The sequence below is a fragment of the Symphalangus syndactylus genome, chromosome 9 (assembly GCF_028878055.3).
Source record: "Symphalangus syndactylus isolate Jambi chromosome 9, NHGRI_mSymSyn1-v2.1_pri, whole genome shotgun sequence".
Lineage (NCBI taxonomy): Eukaryota > Metazoa > Chordata > Mammalia > Primates > Hylobatidae > Symphalangus > Symphalangus syndactylus.
In genome coordinates this window covers 62898733-62923360 of record NC_072431.2, presented here as the reverse complement: position 1 = coordinate 62923360, position 24628 = coordinate 62898733, and the positions used below count along the sequence as shown (strand labels likewise).

Sequence of the window (24628 nt, the reverse complement as noted above, 5' to 3'; positions counted from 1 at the left end):
CGAGGCTTCACATGGTCACCTTATTTGCCGACAAACACTGCAAGGCTTTATTAGCTAAAATGTCAACCCACACACAGATCAGAGACCGCCCTCAGCTTCTCTGCGCCTTTCCGCCCCGTCACCGCATCAACGGGGCGGAGGCCAAACTCAAACACTCGTGGGGCACAGACGTCCCAGAAGCAAACATGAAAGCTACGGGAGTTTATTTATTTAATTTTTTTTTTCCCCAGACGGAGTCTCTGTCGCCCAGGCTGGAGTGCAATGGTATGATCTTGGCTCACTGCAACCTCCACCTCCTCAATCAAGAGATTCTCCTGCCACAGCCTCCCGAGTAGCTGGGATTACAGGTGCCCGCCACCACACCCAGCTTTATATTTTTAGTAAAGACAGGGTTTCCCCATGTTGGCCAGGCTGGTCTTGAACTTCTGACCTCGGGTGATCCACCTGCCTCAGCCTCCCAAAGTGTTGGGATTACAGGCGTGAGCCACCGCACCTGGCCAGCCACTGGAGTTTAAAGGACAGTCAAGCTGGCTCCAGCCTAAGGTGGCATTTTCCCCCATCAGAAAGCTGCGGCTTCTATACCTCAGAATAGGGCACCTCTAAGTCAGTCAGTGAAGTCTCTGCTCTAACTGGCCACCGGGGCCATTGTCTTCTGACACAGCCTTGCCAGGAGGCCTGCCATCTGCAAAAGGGAGTTCACTCCTTCCACTATTTTCATGTGAGTGTATCCAATTTCCTGAAAAACAAACCAAATTCAAATCTGGTTAATAAGTGAGGGAGTTCTTTTTTAAAATCTGAACTGAAAAAAATAAAAATAAAAACAGAAACAAACTGAACTAATGGTTTGTTCAAAATCAGCATGAGGAATTCCAGCTCCAGCTGGAAAATGAATGCTAAGATGTAATGGATTTTGTTTACCTAAAGTTCAATTTATTTCTTAAAAGGATGCTGATATTCTTTCAAAGATACTGTTAAGAAAATGGGTGGGGCGGACGGTGGGGGGGGATGGCACGGAAAGCCAGGCTAGAGGAAAATATTTATATATCTGATAAAGAACTTGCATCCAGACTGTACAAAGAATTCTCAAAAATTCAGTAATAAAGTCCAGGCATGGTGGCTCACGCCTGTAATCCCAGCACTTTGGGAGGCCGAGGTGGGTGGATCACGAGCCCAGGAGTTCGAGATCAGCTTGACCAACATGGTGAAACCCCATCTCTACTAAAAATACAAAAATTAGCCAGGCATGGTGGCACGCCTGTAATCCCAGCTACTCGGGAGGCTGAGGCAGGAGAATCACTTAAACCTGGGAGGCGGAGGTTGCGGTGAGCTGAGATAGTGCCACTGCACTCCAGCCTGGGCAACAGAGCGAGACTCCATCTCAAAAATAAATAAGTAAATAAATAAATTCAGTAATAAAAAACAAACAACCCAATTAAAAAATGGGTAGATTTAGACCTGGAGCAGTAGCTCACACCTGTAATCCCAGCACTCTGGGAGGCTGAGGCAGGAGGATCACTTGCCCAGAGTTGGGCCTGGGCAATATAGCAACACCCAAACTCTAAAAAAAAAAAGAAAATAAAAACGACCCAAGTGTAGTGGCACATGCCTGCAGTCCCAGCTACTCAGGAGCCTGAGGTGGGAGGATTGCTTGAGCCTGGAAGGTTGAGGCTGCAGTGAACTACGATCGCACCACTGCACTCCAGCCTGGGTGACAGAGCAAGACCCTGTCTCTCAAAAACATAAAAAATGTAGGCCAGGCGCAGTGGCTCACACCTGGAATTCCAGCACTTTGGGAGGCTGAGGCGGGAGGATCACTTGAGCCCAGGAGTTCAAGACCAGCCTTGGCAACACGGGGACACCCCGTCTCTACCAAAAATATAAAAATTGGCTGGTCTTAACATGATCTCTAAACAAATAAATAGAGTACAATTAAAATAAAAAATTTAAAAATTTAAAAAAATGGGTACATATGAACAGATGTTTCATCAAAGAAGATTCTGGATGGCAAACGAGCACATGATTAAATGCTCAGCATATTAATTAGGGAAATGCAAATTAAAGCCACAATGAGATCTCATCACATGCCTATTAGGTTATTTTGCTGTTGTTGTTGTTTTTTTTTTTTTTTTTTTTTAGATGGAGTCTCACTCTTGTAGCCCAAGCTGTAATGCAGTGGTGTGATCTCAGCTCACTGCAACCTCCACCTCCTGGGTTCAAGCGATCCTCCTCCCTCAGCCGCCCAAGTAGCTGGGATTACAGGTGTGAGCCACTGCATCCGGTCATTACACACGGATTAGAACGGCTTAAAAACCAAACTGAGTACTCCACGTGGTGGCTAGGTTGAGGATCCTCCGGAATGCTGGTGGGAATGCACGTGCTGCAGCCACTTTGGAAAACCGTTTGGCAGTTCCTTATCGAGTAAAACATACACTTATCATTTTCCCAGGCAATCTCACCCCTGGGAACTTACTTGGGAAAAAGAAAAACTTAACATTTGCATTCACACTAATCCATATATGCAAATGTTTACACTGGCTTTATTCACAGTCACCACAATCTGTAAACCCAAATGTCCTCCAGCTGATGGACAGATAAGCAAACTGTGGTACACGCACACGATGGATTACTTCTCAGTGATAACACGGACTGACGCATGGATAGAAGTACCAATGTGGACACATCTGAAAGGCATTTCTGCTACAGTGAAAGAAAGAAGCCAGACTCACAAGGCTAAGTTCTACATGATCCCATTTATATGATATTCTGGAAAACCGTATCCCATGAAACAGAAACTACATCGGTAGTTTCCAAGTGGTAGTCGGGGAGGGGGCTGGCTTCAAAGGGACACATGAGTTGTTCTGGGATGACAGATTCTGCATCCTGATGGTGATAGTGTTTGCGTGACTGAGTGCGTGTGTCCTGTGCCTAACAGGCTGAATTTTACTCTATGTAAATTAAACCTCAATTAATCTGACCTTGAAAATCAATCAATCAGTCAACAGACAAGAGAGCCTTGAATGAAGAAAATCCGAACTGTGTGAAACAAACTTGGTCCTCATGACAATTAGCCACGTTGATCTAGTTTGGACGTCTGTCCCCTTCCAATCTCATTTGGAATTTGGTCCCCAGTGTGGGGATGTTTGGGTCACGAGGAAGATCCCACGTGAATGGCTTGGTGCCCACCCCAAGGTAGTAAGTGAGTTCTGGATCAATTAGGTCCCTGGAAGGCTGGCTGTTCAAATGAGCCTGGCACCTCCCTCCACTCTCGACAGGTGATCTCTGCACGCACAGGCTCCCCCTTCACCTTCCAACATGAGCGGAAGCAGTCTGAACCCCTCCCTAGAAGCAGATGCTGGCATCATGCTACATGTACAGCCTGCAGAACTGTGAGCCAAATCAACCTCTTTTCTTTCTACATTACCCAGTCTCTGGTATTCCTTTATGGTAACTCAAAGGGACTAAGACACACTCTCCCTCCCAGTGCAGTTGGGAAACACTGAGCACCTTCTAGATGCGGGGCCTGTGAGCAAACAGAGAAAGCAAAGCCAGGGCCCACAGTCTTTTTTTTTGTTTTGAAACAGAGTCTCACTCTGCTGCCCAGGCTGGAGTGCAGTGGCGCGATCTTGGCTCACTGCAACCTCCACCTCCCAGGTTCAAGCGATCCTCCTCCCTCAGCCTCCCAAGTAGGTGGGATTACAGGCGCCTGCCACTACGCCCATCTAATGTTTTTTTTTGGAACAGAGTCTCGCCTCCATCGCCCAGGCTGGAGTGCAGTGGCACGATCTTGGCTCACTGCAACCACCACCTTCCAGGTTCAAGCAATTCTCCCACCTCAGCCTCCCAAGTAGATGGGATTATAGGCGCTTGCCACCACACCCAGCTAATGTTTGTATTTTTAGTAGAGATGGGGTTTCGCCATGTTGGCCAGGCTGCTCTCAAACTCCTGACCTCAGGTGATCCACCTGCCTTGGCCTCCCAAAGTGCTGGGATTACAGGCGTGAGCCACCGTGCCCGGCTGCACCCAGCTAATTTTTGTATTTTTAGTAGAGATGGGGTTTCGCCATGTTGGCCAGGCTGGTCTCGAACTCCTGATCTCAGGTGATCTGCCCACCTCGGCCTCCCAAAGTGCTGGGATTACAGGTGTGGCCCACAGCACCCGGCCACTATGGCCCACACTCTTGAGGACAGAGGCATTTCTACACTCTCACTGACCTTGATGAACTCCAGTTTCAGGTATTCTGCCATTTGCAAAGTTTTACACACTCGAAAGATGTTGCCAATGATGTCTTCTGGTGAGTAGCCCAGATGCCACAAGTGAGCAAGAATCTAGACAAAGGAGACAGAAAAGGATGCTTATCACTTTAAACTGTAAGAAGACATGTGATTTTGAGACTCACCACAGCTGGTGGGGCCCACCCTTCAGGTCACATGGGGGTATCTTAACTGATTTTCATGACAGATAGACAGATAACATTGCAAATGTATTTTTGTTTTGCTCAAATTTTTTTTTCAGTAATATAAAGATGGAGTCTTGCTATGTTGCCCAGGCTGGTCCCAAGTTCCCAGCCTCAAGCAATCCTCCTGCCTCAACCTTCGAAAGTGCTGGGATTACAGGCATGAGCCACTGAGCCCAGCCTATTGCAAATGTTTTAAGCTGTGTTGCAAAATGGTCTACTACCACACTCATGTAATCTCTTGATCCGGAGCTCTTAAAACGCTTTATTAATCTGATGACTAGGTACAGCAGAGTGGAAAAAGCAGACCATTCATCTGCTGGCTTCACCCAGCTGCAGTCCCAGTGCAATCTCTGCAGGACGAGCCCGGAGCACACCCTGACTGGGTAATCCCAGCCTCCTGCTTCCCACCCACCCTGCCCCGCCCAGGCTGCAAGGTCTGGAGGCAGGCCTTTTTGCCTTTGCTTTGGCATCTTGGGGTGAATTCAGGGGGCAGAGAAGCTCTGTGCCCACAAATCTGAAGGCTTTCTTCAGGTCTACTCAGGGACCCTGGGCCTGGGTCTCTGCTCAGTCTTCCTGCCTTGCACTCCGGTTTCACATTGGGTGGAACTCTGCCCTAAACCCAGTCAACTTCCAGCCTAGTTTGTTAGGGGGTAGGCAGAGGGAAACTATGATTGGATCAATGACCTTGAACCACACCAACCACACCACACCCATGTGGCTTGAGGTCGCCTGAGCCCCAGCCACACCTGCTGGAATCTGCTCACAGCACCCAGTCCCACTGTCAGGCTAGAATCTTCCTGCTCCCTCCTCTCCTGGCTAGCTGGGGGCTGCTGGGTCCCAGAATGCCTGTGCCTATGAGAATGGATGGGGACACCTCCCCTTAACTGGAGAGAAGATGGCTTCCCTGGAGAAGGAGCTAGGCTGGTCTTTCCTCCTGACGTTGGCTGACAAATTTCTCCTGCAGAGGATATAATTACAGGAGAAAAACACCATTTTGAATTCTAGTTCTACTGCTTTTAAACCGTATGACTTAGGGCTGGGTATAGTGACGTGTGCCCGTAGTCCCAGCTACTTGGGAGGCTGAGGTGGGAGGATCACCTGAGCCTGAGAGGTTGAGGCTGCAGTGAGCTGTAACTGCACCACTGCATTCCAGCCTGGGCAACAGAGTAAGACCCTGTTTCTAAAAAAAAATAAATGAAAAATAAATAAACACAGTAATTTAGGACAAGAAATTCAGCCTCTGAATCAGTTTTCTCATCAGTAAAGTGCACCCAACTCCTAGCATGATTTTTCTTTCCAGTCCCTAGACAGATTAACACATAGCATGATATTATATTTTTTTCCTGAGACAGGGTCTCACTGTCACCCACGCTGGGGTGCAGTGGCGCAATCACAGCTCACTGCAGCCTTGACCTCCAGGGCTCAACAAATCCTCCTGCCTCAGTCTCCCAAGGAAGATTACAAGAATGAATGGAGTGATGTGTATAATGTCCCTGGCACCAGAAGGGCTCCCTCTCTCCTCTGCCCAAGAAGTGAGTGGTTCCTCTGCCAGGACAGGGGGAAGGAGGCCAACCTTGTAGGCTTCGTCGATGTTGGCGTTCACACAGTGCTGGATCATCTCCTTTACCAGCAGTGGGTGGGGCTCGTCACAGACCTGGCCAAAGGGAAAGGAAAGGCGGTCAGGGGCTGGAAGGGACAATGTGAGCGGGGAGGCCCTGACAGACCGACTTCCAGGCAATCTATGGGTAAAACTTCTCAACCTGTTGTTTTCATCAAATTCTCCAGCGACCAGAATGAGTTTGGGGAATGCTCCTCTCACCACCAAAGAGAAGTGCTTCCGGCACCAGGAAGATAAATTTCCCAAACACAAGATAGATAAACAAGAGAGCAACCAAGGGCCTGTGAAGGATGCTCACTCGGGGACAGCTTTAAAGTTACAAGTCATCTGTCTTAGATCACCTGGGGGGTCGGTCATTTGCCCAGAACCACTTGGAATTCACTTTAGAACTGGGAGGTCTTTTGGGTCAATTCCCACCTCCACCCCGGAGTAGGAACTGGCCTTCCCTAAAAAGTGTCCCCCAGCCTCATCCTGACACCCTAAACGAGGGGTCCCGCTACTCCAGCAGGCAGGTGCATGGTGCCAGGGACTCCGTCCTCCCTGCAGCATTCTCCGCAGTGGCATGAGGCTCTGCCTCTGGTACAATGTCGACCCCTAAATCTTCCCAATGAAAGACTCCTGACGGCTCCAGAGGCCACCCACATCTGCCCTTGCCTTTTCCCAGTGGAAGCCATGGTTTCCTGAGCCCTCAGTGACCCCCCAAGACAAAACAGGGCCCGAACCATCACCCCTGTTTCTGAGCGGGCCTCCCTTTCCTAAGTGGCCTCGAAAATGCATTCACTGCCCAGGTCTACCCAGATGCTTCAAAAATCGCTTATCTGTTGTCCACAAACCTGGTAAGAAATAGCTATAGGCTGAAAGCTTGGACAGCCCTTCCCAGTTTCTTCCCCCAAATAAGGGGGAAGTGAGTCTCTCAAATGGCATTTAGACACTGAGTTATCAGGATGCGGAAGCAGTTTTCAAAAGAATTCCCAAGAGAAAAATGTTTTGCCGACTTGGGAGAGTAAGTGAGAATCCTTTTCCTCAGCCTGGCTTTGAGGGTTACTACCTACCCTCCAGGGGCAGAAGTGGGGAGCAGGGCACAGCATTGCAGAAAAAACCCAGGGTGTGGGGTCTGAAGGCTGCTGGGGAACAGCACAGTGCTCCTGCCTGCCCTTTAGGGGCCAGGGGATCCCCTGGGCCCACGTCATCACCCACAATGTGGTGGTAAGAACCTCTGTGCAGGGAAGTCACTGGGATCAAATAAGATGCGTCAGAAATTGCTCGGCCCTGGGTCTAATGCATCAGTGGTCCTCCCTCACCTACCACACACAAGTGAAGTTCCAGGTCCCCCGAAACTCTCCAGCTTGTGCAGCAAAGCAGCAATAGGGAGAGGACAGATGGGAGCAGGGTGGGCTCTCTGGCACCCACGAGAGCAGCCGGGTGTCTATCCCCACTGCCAGGCCAGCCCCTCAGCCCCACTGGCCCCCGCAGGGAAGCACGGCTTCTGCTGACAGTACTACCCACACCAGCGATGTACCTTGAACACGTTCTCACTGTTAATGAAGCCAAATCCTGAGAAGGTGGACTGCAGGTTGTTCAGCGCCTGTTCAGGAGCAAACACATGTCAAGGGTGATTTTTATATTTATTTCTTTTTGGGTAGAGACAGGAGTCTCGCTATGTTGCCCAGGCTGGTCTCGAACTCCTGGGCTTAAGCAATCCTCCCACCTCTGCCTCCCAAGTGCTGGGATTACAGGCGTGAGCCACCGCACCAGGCCAAGGGTGACTTTTTTTTTTTTTTTTTTTAAGACAGAGTCTCACTCTGTCACCCAGCATGGAGTGTAGTGGCACAATCTCGAGTCAGTGCAATCTCCGCATCCCAGGTTCAAGCGATTCTCCTGCCTCGGCCTCCTGAGTAGCTGGGATTACAGGCACCCACCACCATGCCTGACTTTTTTTTTTTTTTTTTTTTTTTGAGACAGAGTCTCGCTCTGTCACCCAGGCTGGAGTGCAGTGGTGCTATCTCAGCTCACTGCAAGGTCCGCCTCCCAGGTTAACGCCATTCTCTTGCCTCAGCCTCCCGAGTAGCTGGGACTACAGGTGCCCACCACCATGCCTGGCTAATTTTTTGTATTTTTAGTAGAGATGGGGTTTCACCGTGTTAGCCAGGCTGGTTGTGAACTCCTGACCTCGTGATCCACCCGCCTTGGCCTTCCAAAGTGTTGGGATTATAGGCGTGAGCCACCATGCCCGGCCACGCCTGGCTAATTTTTTAAGTTTTTTTAGTAGAGACGGGATTTCACCATGTTGGCCAGGCTGGTCTTCAACTCCTGACCTCAGGTGATCCTCCTGCCTCAGCCTCCAGGGTGACTTTTAAAGCTCTGCCCTTCCCTGCCTCTCTTCTTGGAGTCCGAGCTAGACAGCCCACTGACCCAGGAGGGTGCCGGGTCTCCGTCTCTTTCTCTTGTTGTACCTTGTGCAGCTGTCACTTCCCTCCCCTTCCCCATGGAAGGGGCATGGCAGGCACAGGACGCCCACGCCTGAATGGTAGCAGCCCACATACCTGCCTCATGTCTCCCTGGGCCGTGAAGATGATGGCTTCCAGGCCGTCATCAGTGTAGGGTACCCTCTCCTTCTCGATAACATTCATCAGCCTGGTGAGGATCTGGGTGTCGGTCAGCTTTGTGTACCGGAGGACGGCACAGCGGGACTGAATGGGCTCTGAACAGAGACGGGACAGTAGTGAGGCTTCCCTGCAGAGGCCAGCATCATCCTGTTAGCTCTTTGGTCATAAGGCTGCGGCTGCACAATCCACACAGCCCCAGCACTCAATAGAGACTTGGTAGGCCAGACGCGAGGGCTCATGCCTGAATCCCAGCACTTTGGGAGGCTGAGGCGGGAGGATCACTTGAGGTCAGGAGTTTGAGACCAGCCTGGACAACATGATGAAACCCCATCTCTACTAAAAATACAAAAATTAGATGGGTGTGGTGTCACATGTCTGTAATCCTAGCTACTCGGGAGGCTGAGGCAGGAGACTCACTTGAGCCTGAGAGGCGGAGGCTGAAGTAAGCCAAGATCACACTACTGCACTCCAGCCTGGACAACAGAGCGAGGCTGTGTCTCAAAAAAAAAAAAAAAAAGAGAGAGAGACTTGGTAAACACAGGGTGATATGTCAAGGTGTCAACCAATAAGCAATGACAGAGGCCTCAGCTGGCGCTGCCCGGCATGGCCTTGGCTAGCCACGGCTTCCAGACGGGGAAATGATCCTCCAGTAGAAACACATCCATGTGCCACAAGCCGTTAGATGAGTCAGCCCTGGCCCAGATGGACTCTGGAATTGGTGTGTGCTGGATGTTGGCCCTTCTGGGCACATGACAATTCAATCTGAATGGGCCAACCCAGTTTCTTTCTTTTTTTTTTCATAGACGGGGTTTTGCTATGTTGCCCAGGCTGCTCTCGAACTCCTGGCCTCAAGTAGTCTTCCTGCCTCCACCTCCCAAAGTGCAGGGATTACAGGTGTGAGCCATCATGCCTGGCCAGTTTCTGTCTTTTTTTTTTCTGAGACCAAGTCTCTCTGTTGCCCAGGCTGGAGTGCAGTGGCGTGATCTAGGCTCACTGCAACCTCTACCTCCCAGGTTCAAGTGATTCTCCTGTCTCAGCCTCCTGAGTAGCTGGGATCACAGGCGCACGCTATCACACCCGACTAATTTTTGTATTTTTAGTAGAAACGGGGTTTCACCATGTTGGCCAGGTTGGTCTTGAACTCCTGACCTCACCTGCTTCGGCCTCCCAAAGTGCTGGGATTACAGGCACGAGCCACTGTGCCCTGCTAAATCAAGAACTAGGAATGCATTTTTCTCCATTTCGTCACTGGCATCTGGAAAGCGGAGAATACTTCTCATTAAACTCTGTGAGCTCTCCACTAGCATGGTGCCTGGCGGCTACTAAGAACCAGAGTTAAGTGTTCAGTGAATGGGTGAATGAATCAATGCACAAATCAGTGTGATTTGGGGAAGGGAAAAGAATGTAAAGGATTCCTGACACTGCTGAGAGTCCCGCCGGGCTGGTGGCCATGACTTTGTGGGTGCCATATTTAGTAATGCGCTTGTCAGCAACAGCGGCCTGGGTGGCAAGGGGGTTGTCAGATGGATGAGCTCATATGGTTGGGTTCAGCAGGGCAGAAGTGAGGCAAAGAAAGCGGCTGAGAGAGCAATGAGAAATGAGGAAAGAGGACAGCTGGGCTGTGCAGGCAGCCTGTGTCAGAAAGAGAAGGATGGGCCAGCCGCGGTGGCTCACGCCTATAATCCCTGCACTTTGCAAGGCTGAGGCGGGCGGACCACTTGAGGCCAGGCATTCTAGACCAGCCTGGGCAACATGGTGAAACCCCGTCTCTACCAAAAATACAAAAATTAGCCAGGCATGGTGGCATATGCCTGTAATCCCAGCTACTGAGGAGGCTGAGGTAGGAGAATCACTTGAATCCAGGCAGTGGAGATAGCAGTGAGCTGAAATCGCACCACTGCACTCCAGCCTGGGTGACAGAGCGAGACTCTCTCTAAAAAAAAAGAGAAAGAGAAGGATGTGAAACCAGCAGGAAGTTGACAGACTAGAGCACTCTTGGGACCTGGGGCGGGACAAACCCATGCAGAAGCAGACAGGCTGCAGGGAGGGAGGTAGAAGGGCAAACAGTAGGGTTAGAGAGAAGACGGACTGCAGGATTTCAGAGGAGCTTCCCGGAGGCAATAAATTACAATGTATAGATACTGCCTATACCAAGTGCTCAGAGCACATGAATAGCACAAGAAGGTATCTGGAGAGCGACTGTGATCATGACACTGTGCAAGGGACATCAACAATGTCCTGTGTGCCTCCAAGACTGCAAGAGGGAGATAGACCTGGGGCTCCAATCCCAGCTGCTCTTGCACTTGCTCTGACTTTGGGCAAACTACTCAACCTCTCCAAGCTCGTTTTCTTTCCCTTTTTTCCTTAGATCCTAAACATCAGGATAAGCTCCAGTTTTCTCATCTCTAAAGTGAAGCTAATAATACCTCCTCATAGGATTATATAAGATTAAATTTAAAAGTTGATTACAATGGGAAACATGTTGTGCATAATATATACAATTTCTCCTTGTCAATTAAAAAATATAAATTTAAAAACTTGATTATACAGTGCTTGGCCCATGCTACACAATAAAAAAATCCCTACTCTTCCAGTGCTAAAGAGCCAAGGCGAGGCCAAGTGCAGTGGCTCACACCTGTAATTCCAGCACTTTGGGAGGCCGAGGCAGGCGATCACGAGGTCAGACGTTTGAGATCAGCCTGACCAACATGGTGAAACCCCATCTCTAAAAAAAAAAAAAAAAAAAAAAAAAAAATTAGCTGGATGTGGTGGTGCAGGCCTGTAATCCCAGCTACTCGGGAGGCTGAAGCACAAGAATTGCTTGAACCTTGGAGGTGGAGGTTGCAGTGATCTGAGATCATGCCATTGCACTCCAGCCTAGGCGACAGAGTGAGACTTTGTCTCAAAAAAAAAAAAAAATCCAGGTGTGGTGGCACAGGCCTGTGGTCTAAGCTACTGGGAGGCTGAGGCAGGAAGATCACTTGAGCACAGGAGTTTGAGGCTGCAGTGAGCCGTGATGGCACCACTGCACTCCAGCCTGAGTGAAGAGGGAGACCACATCTATAAAAAAGAAAAAAGCCCAGTTGAGCACCACATGGCCCCCAGCCACCGAAAGCTCCCACTCACCGATGATCTTATCCGAAGCGTTACAAGCAAGGGCGAAGCGAGTGGTTTTAGAGTAGATTTCCATGGTTCTCCTCAAGGCTTGCTGGGCTCCGTCGGTCATGCTGAGAAGAAAAACACAAGTTTGCAAGTGGGACCCAGAGATCATGTGACACAAATTGTTCCCTATACAAAAACCCAGGACATAAGACATGTCCAATGTCCTAAATGAGGGTCTCATTGGAAGTACGCAGGCCACCCCTCTAACGCTAAAACCTGTAGGCCGCTCTCTCAAAGATTATGCAAACAGCATTTAGTACCTACAGCATCAGAACAATCCTCAAGTGAAACTCACGAAAACCACCATCTACAGGGGCTGCCATCACACTTATGGGAATTGGTTCTCTCTCCAGCCCTTCATGACACAAATTCAGGAGAACAGTCATGACACCAGCTGCCAACTTTTCTTTCTTCCTTTTTTTTTCTCTTTTTTTTTCTTAAAGAGACAGGTTCTTGCTGTCACCTAGGCTGCAGTGCAATGGTGGAATCATAGCTCACTGCAGCCTTGAACTCCTGGGCTCAAGCAATCCTCCCATCTCAAGAGGCTGATGCGGGAGGACCGCTTGAGACCAGGAGTTCGAACCCAGCCTGGGAAACATAGTGAGACCTCTATTTCTACAAAAAATTTAAAAATACAAAAAAGCCTGTTGACCAGATTATCATAATGTAGAGCAATGCCTATAACATTAAAAGGAAAAGCCAAGATACAAAAATTATATATATTATGATCTCAACTATGTAAACATTGATAGTGTATAAAAAGAGAAGAAAAAAAGCAAGCTATTAATGGCCAGGCATAGTGGCTCACGCCTGTAATCCCAGCACATTGGGAGGCCGAGGCAGGTGGCTCTCTTGAGGTCAGGAGTTCAAGACCAGCCTGGCCAACATGGCAAAACGTCAACTCTACTAAAAATACAAAAAAAAAAAAAATTGTCTGGGCATGGTGGCGCACATCTGTAGCCCCAGCTACTCGTGAGGCTGAGGCAGAAGAATCACTTGAATCCAGGAGGCAGAGGTTGCAGTGAGCCAAGATCATGCCACTGCACTCCAGCCTGGGCACCACCATGTCCAGCTAATTTTTATACTTTTAGTAGAGACAGGGTTTCCATGTTGGCCAGGCTGGTTTCGAACTCCTGACCGCAAGCGATCTGCCAGCCTCGGCCTCCCAAAGTGCTGGGATTACAGGCGTGAGCCACCACTCCTGGCCCTAAAAAAAATTTATTTCGCGAGGCACAGCACCTCATGCCTGCAATCCTAGCACTTCGGGAGGCCAAGGCAGACAGATCACTTGAGGCCAAGAGTTTGAGACCAACCTGGGTAACACAGTGAGACTCTGCCCCTAGGAAAAAAAAAAATAGCTGGTTGCAGTTGCACAAGCCTGTAGTCTCCGCTAGTTGGGAGGCTGAGGTGGAGGATCATTAGAGCTGAGGAGTTCAAGGCTGCAGTGAGCTATGACTGTGCCACTGTACTCTAGTCTGAGTGATATAGTGAGACCCTGTCTCAAAAACAACAACAAAAAACAATGTTATAGGGTTAGGGTTCTATATTCTTTTTTTAATGTCATTTCAATTTTTTTTTTTTTTTTTTTTTTTGAGATAGAGTTTCGCTCTTGTTGCCCAAGTTACAGTGCAAATGGCATGATCTCAGCTCACCACAACCTCCGCCTCCTGGGTTCAAGCAACTCTCCTGCCTCAGCCTCCCGAGTAGCTGGGATTACAGGTATGTGCCACCACACCTGGCTAATTTTGTATTTTTAGTAGAGACAAAGTTTCTCCATGTTGGTCTCGATCTCCTGACCTCAGGTGATCTGCCTGCCTCGGCCTCCCAAAGTGCTGGGATTACAGGCATGAGCCACTGAGTCTGGACTCAGATTCTTCATTTATACCAACCGAAGTGTTGTGATGGTTGCACAGCATTGCAAATATACTAAATGCCACTGAACTGTATACTTCAAAATAGTTAAAAGTGGTAAATTTTGGGCCAGGCGCAGTGGCTCACGCCTGTAATCCCAGCACTTTGGGAGGCCGAGGCGGGCAGATCATGAGGCCAGGAGATCAAGACCATCCTGGCTAACACAGTGAAACCCTGTCTCTACTAAAAATACAAAAAAATTAGCCGGGCGTGGTGGCGGGCGCCTGTAGTCCCAGCTACTCGAGAGGCTGAGGCAGGAGAATGGCATGAACCCTCAAGGCAGAGCTTGAAGTGAGCCGAGATTGCGCCACTGCACTCCAGCCTGGGCGACAGAGCAAGACTCCGTCTCACCAAAAAAAAAAAAGAAAAGGTAAATTTTATGTTATGGTTATGTCCATTTAACCACAATAAAAAATTTTACAGGCCAGGCACGGTGGCTCACACCTATAATCCCAGCATTTTGGGAGGCTGAGGCGGGTAGATCACCTGAAGTCAGGAGTTCGAGACCAGCCTGGCCAACATGGCAAAACCCCATCTCTACTAAAAATACAAAAATTAGGCCGGGCTTGGTGGCTCACGCCTGTAATCCCAGCACTTTGGGAGGCTGTGGCGGGAGGATCACAAAGTCAGGAGATTGAGACCACCCTGGCTAACACGGTGAAACCCCTTCTCTACTAAAAATACAAAAAATCAGCTGGGCGTGGTGATGCGTGCCTGTAGTCTCAGCTACTTGGGAGGCTGAGGCAGGAGAATCACGTGAACCCAGGAGGCGGAGGTTGCAGTGAGCTGAAATCGCACCACTGCACTCCAGCCTGGGTGACAGAGCAAGACTCTGTCTCAAAAAATAAATAAATAAATAAATACAAATACAAATACAAAAGTTAGCTGGGCGTGGTGGCAGGTGCCTGTAGTCCCAGCTACTTGGGAGGCTGAGGCCGGGGAACCACCTGAACCCGGGAGGCGGAGGTTGCAGTGAGCAGAGATTGCACCACTGTACTCCAACCTGGGTGACAGAGAGAAACTCCATCTCAAAAAAAAAAACCTCATTTAAATTATTAATGTAAGAGATGCTGAAACCAGCACATTAAATGAATGACTATCTTAGACAAATGTTTGTAAGTGACTTAATAAAGATAAGATTTAAGGTGCAGGCCCCTATTAAATTGCTTGTTGAAGATATGATAAGCAAATCTACCATAAAAGTGCTTTTTATCCTGATTGAATAAAGCCCAAAAAGAGATTTAGAGATCAAGGTCAAAATACATTTGGCAAAGCACTCTACCTGTCTGCTTCATCCAGAATGATGATCTTATGTCGGCCTTTGGGAAGAGTGACTTTTTGTTGAGCAAACATTTTAATTTTATTCCTCACAACGTCAATGCCCCTGAAAGAATGACAGGTTTTTACTGGCACCTTCTGAGACAAATTCAGTTGCCTTCACGAGGACTTTTAAACAATCGGTATATCGGGGACTTGAGTATTTTGGGGGGCAATTATAACTATTTATAAGGATTGAGATTTTATGGCATTTGTTCTTTCTTGGAGGTCTTTCAAAGAACAAAGAAAAAATATACTTTTTTTTTTTTTTTTCCAGATAGGGTCTCACTGTGACATCCAGGCTGGAGTGCAGTGGCCCTCTCGGCTCACTGCAACCTCTGCCTCCCAGGTTCAGTGAGCCAGGATCATGCCACTGCACCCCAGCCTGGCGATAATTCAAGACTCCATCTCAAAAAAAAAAAGAGCTTCATCCTTCAGTTTTTTAACTGCATTGCTTGAGATACCATATTATCTTTCAAAAGATGTAATAGAAGTGCAGATATACCACCTTTGTTATCTTGCAAGCTTTCACTAACCACAGCCAAGAATTCAAAATTTTTCATTCTCTATCCACAACAGGAAAGCGAAATAAACTGAGAGGAGGACTCTTCCTAATTATTAGATGAATCAGAAAATAGCTGCAATGTAGGCCAAGCACCGTGGCTCAGACCTGTAATCCCAGCACGTTAGGAGGCCGAGGTGGGCGGACCACTCCAGGCCAGTTTAAGATCAACCTGGCCAACATGGCGAAAATCCATCTTTACTAAAAATACAAAAATTGCCCGGGCGTGGCCGCGCACGCCTGTAGTCCCGGCTACTTGGGAGGCCAAGGCATGAGAATCGCTTGAACCCAGGAGGCGGAGGTTATGGTGAGTCGAGATCGTGCCACTGCACTCCAGCCTGGGTGACAGAGCAAGACTCTGTCAAAAAAAAAAAAAAGAAAGAAAGGAAGAAAAGAACAGAACAGAACAGAACAGTACAGAACTGCAGAGACACCAATAGCAACATTCTAGATGCTACTGATGGTGAAATTGATCATATAAGCAAAATCTCAGACTATGAATCTTCAGATGCCAATATCCTCCACACATTTTCCCAAACTGAAGAATCAAGGAGTGAACAATATGCAGCTGTCCCCTTGGTGTTCCTGGGGACTGGTGCTAGGCCCTTCCTCAGACACCAAAATTCACTTATGCTCAAGTGCCTTATATGAAATGCTACAGTATTTGCATATTAACTTATACACATCCTCCAGTACACTTTGTTTTTACTTTTATACAGAGAAGGGATTTCATTATGTCACCTAGGCTGGTCTCAAAACTCCTGGACTCAAGCGATCTACCTGCCTCAGCCTCCCAAAGTGCTGGGATTATAGGCATGAACCATCATGCCTGGCCAGCCTTCCATACACTTTAAATATACAGGCTGAGTATCCCTTATCCCTAATGGTTGGGACCAGAAATATTTCAGATCTGGGTTTTTTTTTTCACATTTTGGAATTTTGCATTATATTTACTGGTTGAACATCCCAGTGTAGTGGCTCACGTCTGTAATCCAAGCACTTTGGGAGGCTGAAGCAAGGAGGATCGCTTGAGTCCTGGAGTTCGAGACCAGCCTGAGTAACATAGTGAGATCCCATCTCCACAAGAAAAAGCTGGCACGGTGGCATGTGTTTATAGTCCTAGCAACTTAGCAGGCCGAGGCGGGAGGATTGCTTGAGGCTAAGGGTTCGGGATCAGCCTGGGCAACATAGTGAGACCCCATCTCTACAAAAATTTTTAAACTTGAAAAAAGAGAAAAAGTGGTTGGTTTTTTTTTTTTTTTTTTTTTTTTGAGATGGAGTTTTGCTCGTCACCCAGGCTGGAGTGCCCAATGGTGCGATCTCGGCTCACTGCAACCTCCTTCTCCCGGGTTCAAGCAATTCTCCTGCCTCAACCTCCCAAGTAGCTGGGATTACAGGCACCCAGCACCACGCCCAGCTAATTTTTAGTAGAGATGGGGTTTCACCATGTTGGCTAGGATGGTCTCGAATTCCTGACCTCAGGTGATCCACCTGCCTCGGCCTCCCAAAGTGCTGGAATTACAGGTGTGAGCCACTGTGCCCGGCTGAGAAAAACAGTTTTTGAAAATTTCCATGAAAACAAAAAAAATACACCAGCAAGTTGACAAGTGAGCAACGCTCTTTCACTGGGAAGGGGTGGAGGAAATCACATAGCTGGCAAGGCTTCGAATACAACTCAATGCTAAGAAAGGTTTTTTCTGTAACAATTCTCAATGCAGAGCACCCGCCCCCCTACAGGTCTGACTCTAAGACCTACCTGTCATTTGAAGCATTGAGTTCCAACACGGCATCTTTGAGTGCTGGGCCTAGTAGGGCCCGGGCCAAGCACAGAATGCTTGTGGTCTTGCCGGTTCCTGGAGGGCCCTGGGAATGAGATCTCTAGTAAAGACTTCAAACCACCAGAAGGACCTCAGGTAGCTCTTGAGTTCTGTTCACTGCTGTTTGCATCTCCGTCCCCTCTGACCCCTGCATTCCACCCACAGCACATACAGATCAATACAGCTGGCTGGAGGCAGTGGCTCACAGCTATAATCCCAGCACTTTGGGAGGCCGAGGTGGGCAGATCACCTGAGGTCAGGAGTTCGAGACCAGCCTGGCCAACATGGCGAAACCCCGTCTCTACTAAAAATACAAATATTAGCTGGGCGTGGTGGCAGGCGCCTGTAATCCCAGCTAGTTGGGAGGCTGAGGTACAAGAATCGCTTGAACCCAGGAGGGAGAGGTTGCGGTGAGCAGAGATTGCACCACTGCACTCTAGCCTGGGTGACAGAGTGAGACTCCGTTTCAGAAAAAAAAAAAATACAGCAACCAAGCCCAGGCCTCCCAACTAACTTGAGTGAAACGTTTCCCTTTGCCGGGGAAATGGGAAGGGGCTGTCCAGGGAGGCAGCGCTGTGCACAAGAAAGCAGTTCAGAAGGCAGTGGGATGAGACATGGAGACACTCAACAGGCCCAGGGCTGGGTACTCACCGCAATGATGATGTTGGGCACATTTCCTTCCCTTGCAAAGACCTACAGCGAAAATGATCATTAAAACCGGTTAAAACTTGCTTCTGGATGACTACATAAAAAAGATAGAAAAAAGAACAAACAAGCAGGTTAAAACTCGGCTGAGCACAATGGCTCAGGCCTGTAATCCTAGCAGTTTGGGAGGCCAAGGCAGGACAATCACTTGAGGCCTGAGGCCAGCCTGGGCAACATAGTGAAACTCTGTCTCCTCAAAAAATAAACAAATTAGCCAGGTGTGGTGGTGTGCGCCTGTACTCCCAGCTACTCGGGAGGCTAAAATGGGAGGATCAGTTGAGCCTGAGAAGTGGAGGCCGCAGTGAGCTGTGACTGCACCACTGCACTCCAGCCTGGGCAAGAGTGGGACCTTGTCTCAAAAAGAAAAAAAAAAACCACAAAACCTGGTTAATTTGTAAGCTTTAGGAGCTGAATGTCCCCAGCCACACAGCCCGTGTAGTAAACGTGGCTACAAATTTATCCACATGGACTGGATGCCCCATGGAACTCTCACCTCAAGTTCTTTTTATTCTTTTAGAGATGCAGTCTGGCTCTGTCACCCAGGCTGGAGTGCGGTGGTGTGATCAAGGCTCACTGCAGCCTCCAATCCCCAGGCTCAAGTGATCCTCCTGCTTTGGCCTCCCGAGTAGCTGGGACTACAGGTACTCACCTTGGCATCTTCAAAACTGAACACTCCATTCTCCTGTACAAACCCGAGGCCCCACCCATGTTTCCCACCATGGACTGTCCAAGCCACGAAGCTGAGGTCGCCATCATCTTGGTTTGGCCTCATCCTCACCCTGAGTACTTCAATTACCAGGGCTTCACCATCCTCCTCCTTCGTCTCCAGCATCCTCTACTTCTCTCCATCCCAGCTACCACTTTCTTAAGCTCATTATCTTGTCTGATTGCTATCAATGGGCCATTAAGTGGTCTCCATGCTCCCATTCAAATCCATTTCCCATCCTGTAACCACAACCACTTTCCTAAAGTACACACCTATTAAAACATTTTTTTTTTGAGATGGAGTTTTGCTCTTGTTGCCCAGGCTGGAGTACAATGGCGCAATCTCGGCTCACTGCAACCTCCGCCTCCCGGGTTCAAGCGATTCTCCTGCCTCAGCCTCCTGAGTAGCTGGGATTACAGACGCCCACCACCATGCCTGCCTAATTTTTATTTTTAGTAGAGACGGGGTTTCGCCATGTTGGCCAGGCTGGTCGTGAACTCCTGACCTTAGGTGATCCACTCGCCTTGGCCTCCCAAAGTGCTGGGATTACAGGTGTGAGCCACCGCACCCGGCCCTATTAAAACATTTTTACCTAACTGAAATCCTTGACTCCTCCCTGCCCTCACTATGAAGCCCAAACTCTTTCTTTCTCAAAGGGTCTCACTCTGTTACCTAGGCTAGAGTGCAGTGGTGTGATCATAGCTCACTGCAGCGTCAAACTCCTGGGCTCAAGAGATCCTCCTGCCTTGGCCTCTTGATTAGCTGGGATTATAGGCACTTGTCATCATGCCCAGTTTGAACCTCAGACTACAAGCATGCGCCACCACACCCAGCTCATTTTTTTTTTTTTTTTTTTTGGAGACAGAGTCTGGCTCTGTCCCCCAGGCTGGAGTGCAGTGGCACCATCTCGGCTCACTGCAAGCTCCGCCGCCCGAGTTCACGCCATTCTCCTGCCTCAGCCTCCCGAGTCACCCAGCTCATTTTTAAATTTTTTCGTAGAGACTGGTTTCACCATGTTGCCCAGGTTGATCTCAAACACCTGACCTCAAGTGATCTGCCCGTCTTAGCCTCCCAAGGTGCTGGGATTACAGGCGTGAGCCACTGTGCCTGGCCTTAGGTCATCTTTTAAAAAGCTACTCAAGGCTGCTTGTGGTGGCTCACGCCTGTAATCCCAGCACTTTGGGACGCCGAGGCAGGCAGATCACGAGGTCAGGAGTTCGAGACCAGCCTGGCCAACATGGTGAAACCCCATCTCTACTAAAAATACAAAAATTAGCCGGACGTGGTGGCGCGTGCCTGTAGTCCCAGCTACTAGGGAGGCTGAGGCAGGAGAATTGCTTGAACCCAGGAGGCAGAGCTTGCAGTGAGCTGAGATGGCGCCATTGCACTCCAGCCTGGGCAACAGAGTGAGACTCCATCTCAAAAAAAAGGCCAGGCGCAGTGGTTCATGCCTGTAATCCCAGCACTTTGGGAGGGTGAGGCGGGCGGATCATGAGGTCAGTAGATTGAGACCATCCTGGCATGGTGAAACCCCATCTCTACTAAAAATACAAAAAAATTAGCCAGGCGTAGTGGCGGGCGCCTGTAGTCCCAGCTACTTGGGAGGCTGAGGCATGAGAATGGCGTGAACCCAGGAGGTGGAGCTTGCAGTGAGCGGAGATCGTGCCACTGCACTCCAGGCTGGGCAACAGAGTGAGACTCTGTCTCAAAAAAAAAAAAAAGCCACTCACCTCTAGCCTGCTCACGGTGTCTTCATTCCCGACAATTTCATTCAGCTTTACTGGCCTATATTTTTCAACCCTGTCAAGAAAATGCATAAAAATATTGACATGGTTATCTTCACACTACCCCACAAAAAGCACTTACAGGTCATCCTGACAGCTTTGTTAGAAAGTTACATACATTCAGTACAACTATGCCAAATGGTTGCAGGTTTTAAATGTAATAAGATGCCAGCCAGGCACAGTGGCTCAGGCCTGTAATCCTAGCACTTTGGGAGGCTGATGCGGGTGGATCACTTGAGGTCAGGATTTTGAGCCCAGTCTGGCTAACATGGTGAAACCCCATCTCTACTAAAAATACAAAAATTAGCCGGACGTGGTGGTGTGCGTCTGTAATCCCAGCTACTTGGGAGGCTGAGGCACAAGAATAGCTTGAACCCGGGTGGCAGAAGTTGCAGTGAGCTGAGATCATGCCACTATACTCCAGCCCGGGCTACAGAGTGAGACTCTGTTTCAAAAATAAATAATAAATAAATAAGGCCGGGCGCGGTGGCTCAAGCCTGTAATCCCAGCACTTTGGGAGGCCGAGGCGGGTGGATCACGAGGTCAGGAGATCGAGACCATCCTGGCTAACACGGTGAAACCCCGTCTCTACTAAAAAATACAAAAAAATTAGCCGGGCGTGCTGGCGGGCGCCTGTGGTCCCAGCTACTCGGGAGGCTGAGGCAGGAGAATGGCGTGAACCCAGGAGGTGGAGGTTGCGGTGAGCCGAGATCGCGCCACCGCACTCCAGCCTGGGGGACAGAGAAAGACTCCGTCTCAAAAAAAAAAAAAAAAAAAAAAAAAAAAAAATAATAAATAAATAAAATGTAATAAGATGCCCAAGTGCCATTTGAAAAGTTAAGGGCATGAGAATTGTACAGCACAGGCTTCAAACCGGCCACAGCAGAGAAACACCTGTTGCTGCTGTAGCAGGGCCAGCACAGGCCATCTGGAGCAATGTGACACTGTGCTGCAACCCTGTTTGCCCGTCACAAGAGGCCCAGCACACACAGCACTGACATCATCTGGTGTGACAACATGGGTGCAACCAAGCTCCTTTCTCATCCCTTACCTGCCAGTTTCTTTTCTTTCTTTTTTTTTTTTTTGAGACAAGAGTTTCGCTCCTGTTGCCCAGGCTGGAGGAGTGCAATGGCGCGATCTGGGCTCACTACTGACCTCAGGTGATCTGGCTACCTCAGCCTCCCAAAGTGCTGGGATTACAGGTGTGAGCCACCATGCCAGGCAAGGATTACCTGCCAGTTTCTGCAGATGTGTGCCAAATACACAGCATGGCTGGCTAGACGCCATAGGCCTAGGCTGGGCGCAGTGGGATTACATGCCTGTAATCCCAGCACTTTGGGAGGGTGAGGCAGACGGATCACTTGAGATCAGGACTTCGAGACCAGCCTGGCCAACATGGTGAAACCCAGTCTCTACTAAAAATACAAAATTATCAGGGTGTGGTGGTACATGCCTGTAACCCCAGCTACTAGGAAGGCTGAGGGAGGAGAATTGATTGAACCTGGGAGATGCAAGTTGCAGTGAGCCGAGATCACACCATTGCACTCCAGCCTGTGTGACAAAGTGTGACTCCATCTCAAAAAAAAAAAAAATTAGCTGGGCATGGTGATGCGTGCCTGTAGTCCCATCTACTTGGGAGGCTGAGGCAGGGGGATCACCTGAGCCAAGGAGTTGGACACCAGCCTGGGCAACACAGCAAAAACCCCGTCTTAGTATTTTTTTAAAAATTTCAAATGTAAATGTTATTGAACCTAACAGTCCAAATATTATTTTCAACATGTAATCGATATTTTTTTAAAAGACTTAAGTTTTTTAAAACACTAGTTCATACACTACTATACACAAAAACTTTTGAAAAAACCAACTAGGTCAGAGTAGGTGGTCACCCGGGGTAGTCCTAATTGTCATAAGCATTGTTGTGAGCGAGACTCCGCTCGCGGAGTTTAGACCGGCCACTCTCGATCCATGTCCGTCACCTTCTTGAAATCATCTCGACGCCATCCGGGGCCTCCTCCTCCCTTGGGATCCCCCAAAACCAGCCCCTAACCCCCGAGTTTCTCCGGAGCACGGCCCGCCACTCGCCCACCCTCACGTCTAAACGTGCCCGTTCTTTACGGCCTGGGACCTCACCACGGCAGCTCATAGTGGCCGGCGCTGCCGGGGGCCTTGCTGGAGGGAGGGGCAGGGTCAGGGTCCTGGGCCTCCACCTCGCCCGCGCCACCACAGACGGCCTCCAACTCCATTCTCGCGCCTCCTCTTCCCGCCACCCGAAGCACCGCCCCGTGACGCCACCACGCAAGCCCCGCCCTCTGGCTTCCGCCGGGCGCGAGCGGAAGTCACGTACCCGCGCCTCTCCGTGCCTGTAAAGAGATGTTCAGGTGATGCCCCGGCGGCCGTCGCTAGAGGCCGCGGTTGCTATGGGAGACCTGGCGTCCGGCCTGGGAGCGATAGGAAGGAGAGCTCTGGCTGCGACGCCTTCCGAGAAAGCAGGTCGCTTTCGGAACGGACGTTTGTGTGTGGTTTCTGTGGAAGATCCGCTCTGCGGCGGCGTGGGAGGAGCAGGGCCTGGGGGCGTTGCGGCCAAACGCGGGCTTCGGTGCTGGGACACGGACAACGCTGGCGTCCGGGCGCTGCTGGGCAGCGGGGTCCGGGGATGACGTCTGGGGCTGCCCGTGCCCACTTTTGCAGATTGCTCTGAATGTCCCAGTGAGCTGCTCCCGTTGGGTGGGCTCCTGCGACTCAACCGCGCTCGGTACTCGACGTTTATTATCAGGGAATTCTCGGCTGCAAGATGGGAATTCCACCCCCACCCCATTTTGCAGAGGAGGAAACGGAAACCGTCCTTTTGTCAGATGAAACGCAATGTTCATTACAGGAAGGTAGGGACTCAAGGCCGGTGCGGTGGCTCACCCCTCTAATCCCAGCACTTTGGGGGACAGAGACCGGAAGAGCGCTTAAGCCCAGGAGTTTGAGACCAGTCTGGGCAACATAGTGAGACCCCGTCTCTACAAAAATAAAAATAAAAAAATTAACCGGGCGTGGTGGCGCGCACCTGCAGTTCCAGCTACTCAGGAGGCTGAGGCGGAGGAGTGCTTGAGCCCAGGAGGTGCAGGCTGCAGTGAGCTCTGATCACACCACTGCACTCCAACCTGGTCTGCAGCAAGACCCTGTCTCAAAAAAAGAAAAGAAAAGTAAATACTTCAACCTCGCAAGGGTTTTGAGCATTCTTATGGGCTGTTTTTCTACCCAATCTTTCCTCCCATAGCCCAAATTGTCATAATATTCAATAATGATGATCTCAGAACTTTGGGAGGCTGAGGTAGGAGGATCCCTCAAGCCCAGGAGTTTGAGACCAGCCTGGTCAACATAGTGAGACCCCATCTCTACAAAAAAAATTTTTTTAACTCTCCAGTTGTGGTGGTACGCGACAGTAGTCCCAGCTACTTGGGAGGCTGAGGCAGGAGAATCGGTTGAGCCCACGAGGTCGAGGCTACAGTGAACCATGATCAAGTCAATGCACTCCAGCCCCGGGGGACAGAGTGAAATCCTGTTTCTAAAAAAATAAGAAGAAAAGAAAATAGGTACTTCAGATTCACAAGTGCTTTGACCATTCTTTGTTTTGTTTCTTGTTTTGTTTTGTTTTTGAGATGGAGTCTCACTCTGTCACCCAGACTGGAGTACAGTGGTGTGATCTCAGCTCACTGCAATGTCCGGCCCCCAGGTTCAAGTGATTCTCCTGCCTCAACCTCCCGAGTAGCTGGGACTACAGGCGTGTACCGCCACACCTGGCTAATACTTGTATTTTCAGTAGAGATGGGGTTTCGCCATGTTGACCAGGTTGGTCTCAAACTCCTGACTTCAAGTGATCCGCTTGCCTCAGCCTCCCAAAGTGCTGGGATTACAGGTGTGAGCCACCGCACCTGGCCAAGCAGTTTGTTTTAGTGATAGTATTAACGTATACAGATTCACAACACAGTGTTTTT

General features: G+C 49.5%; 1 protein-coding gene across 2 annotated transcripts; it reads right to left on the bottom strand.

The window, feature by feature from the left end:
• Positions 1-186: 186 nt before the first annotated feature.
• On the bottom strand, positions 187-22977 carry RFC2 (replication factor C subunit 2). 2 transcript variants are annotated; one of them, XM_055292852.2, is made up of 11 exons: positions 22776-22977; positions 20592-20661; positions 18102-18143; positions 17390-17496; positions 15037-15138; positions 11808-11908; positions 8619-8776; positions 7595-7660; positions 6031-6111; positions 4213-4326; positions 187-736 (listed from the first exon to the last, which is right to left on the bottom strand). In XM_055292852.2, the coding sequence occupies exons 1-11, from the start codon at positions 22886-22888 to the stop codon at positions 626-628; spliced, it is 1065 nt and encodes a 354-aa protein (XP_055148827.1). In that variant the 5' UTR covers positions 22889-22977; the 3' UTR covers positions 187-625. The 2 variants fall into 2 exon arrangements, with proteins under 2 accessions (XP_055148827.1, XP_055148828.1); XM_055292853.2 differs by lacking the exon at positions 15037-15138 and having other exon boundaries at positions 22776-22950.
• Positions 22978-24628: the final 1651 nt, after the last annotated feature.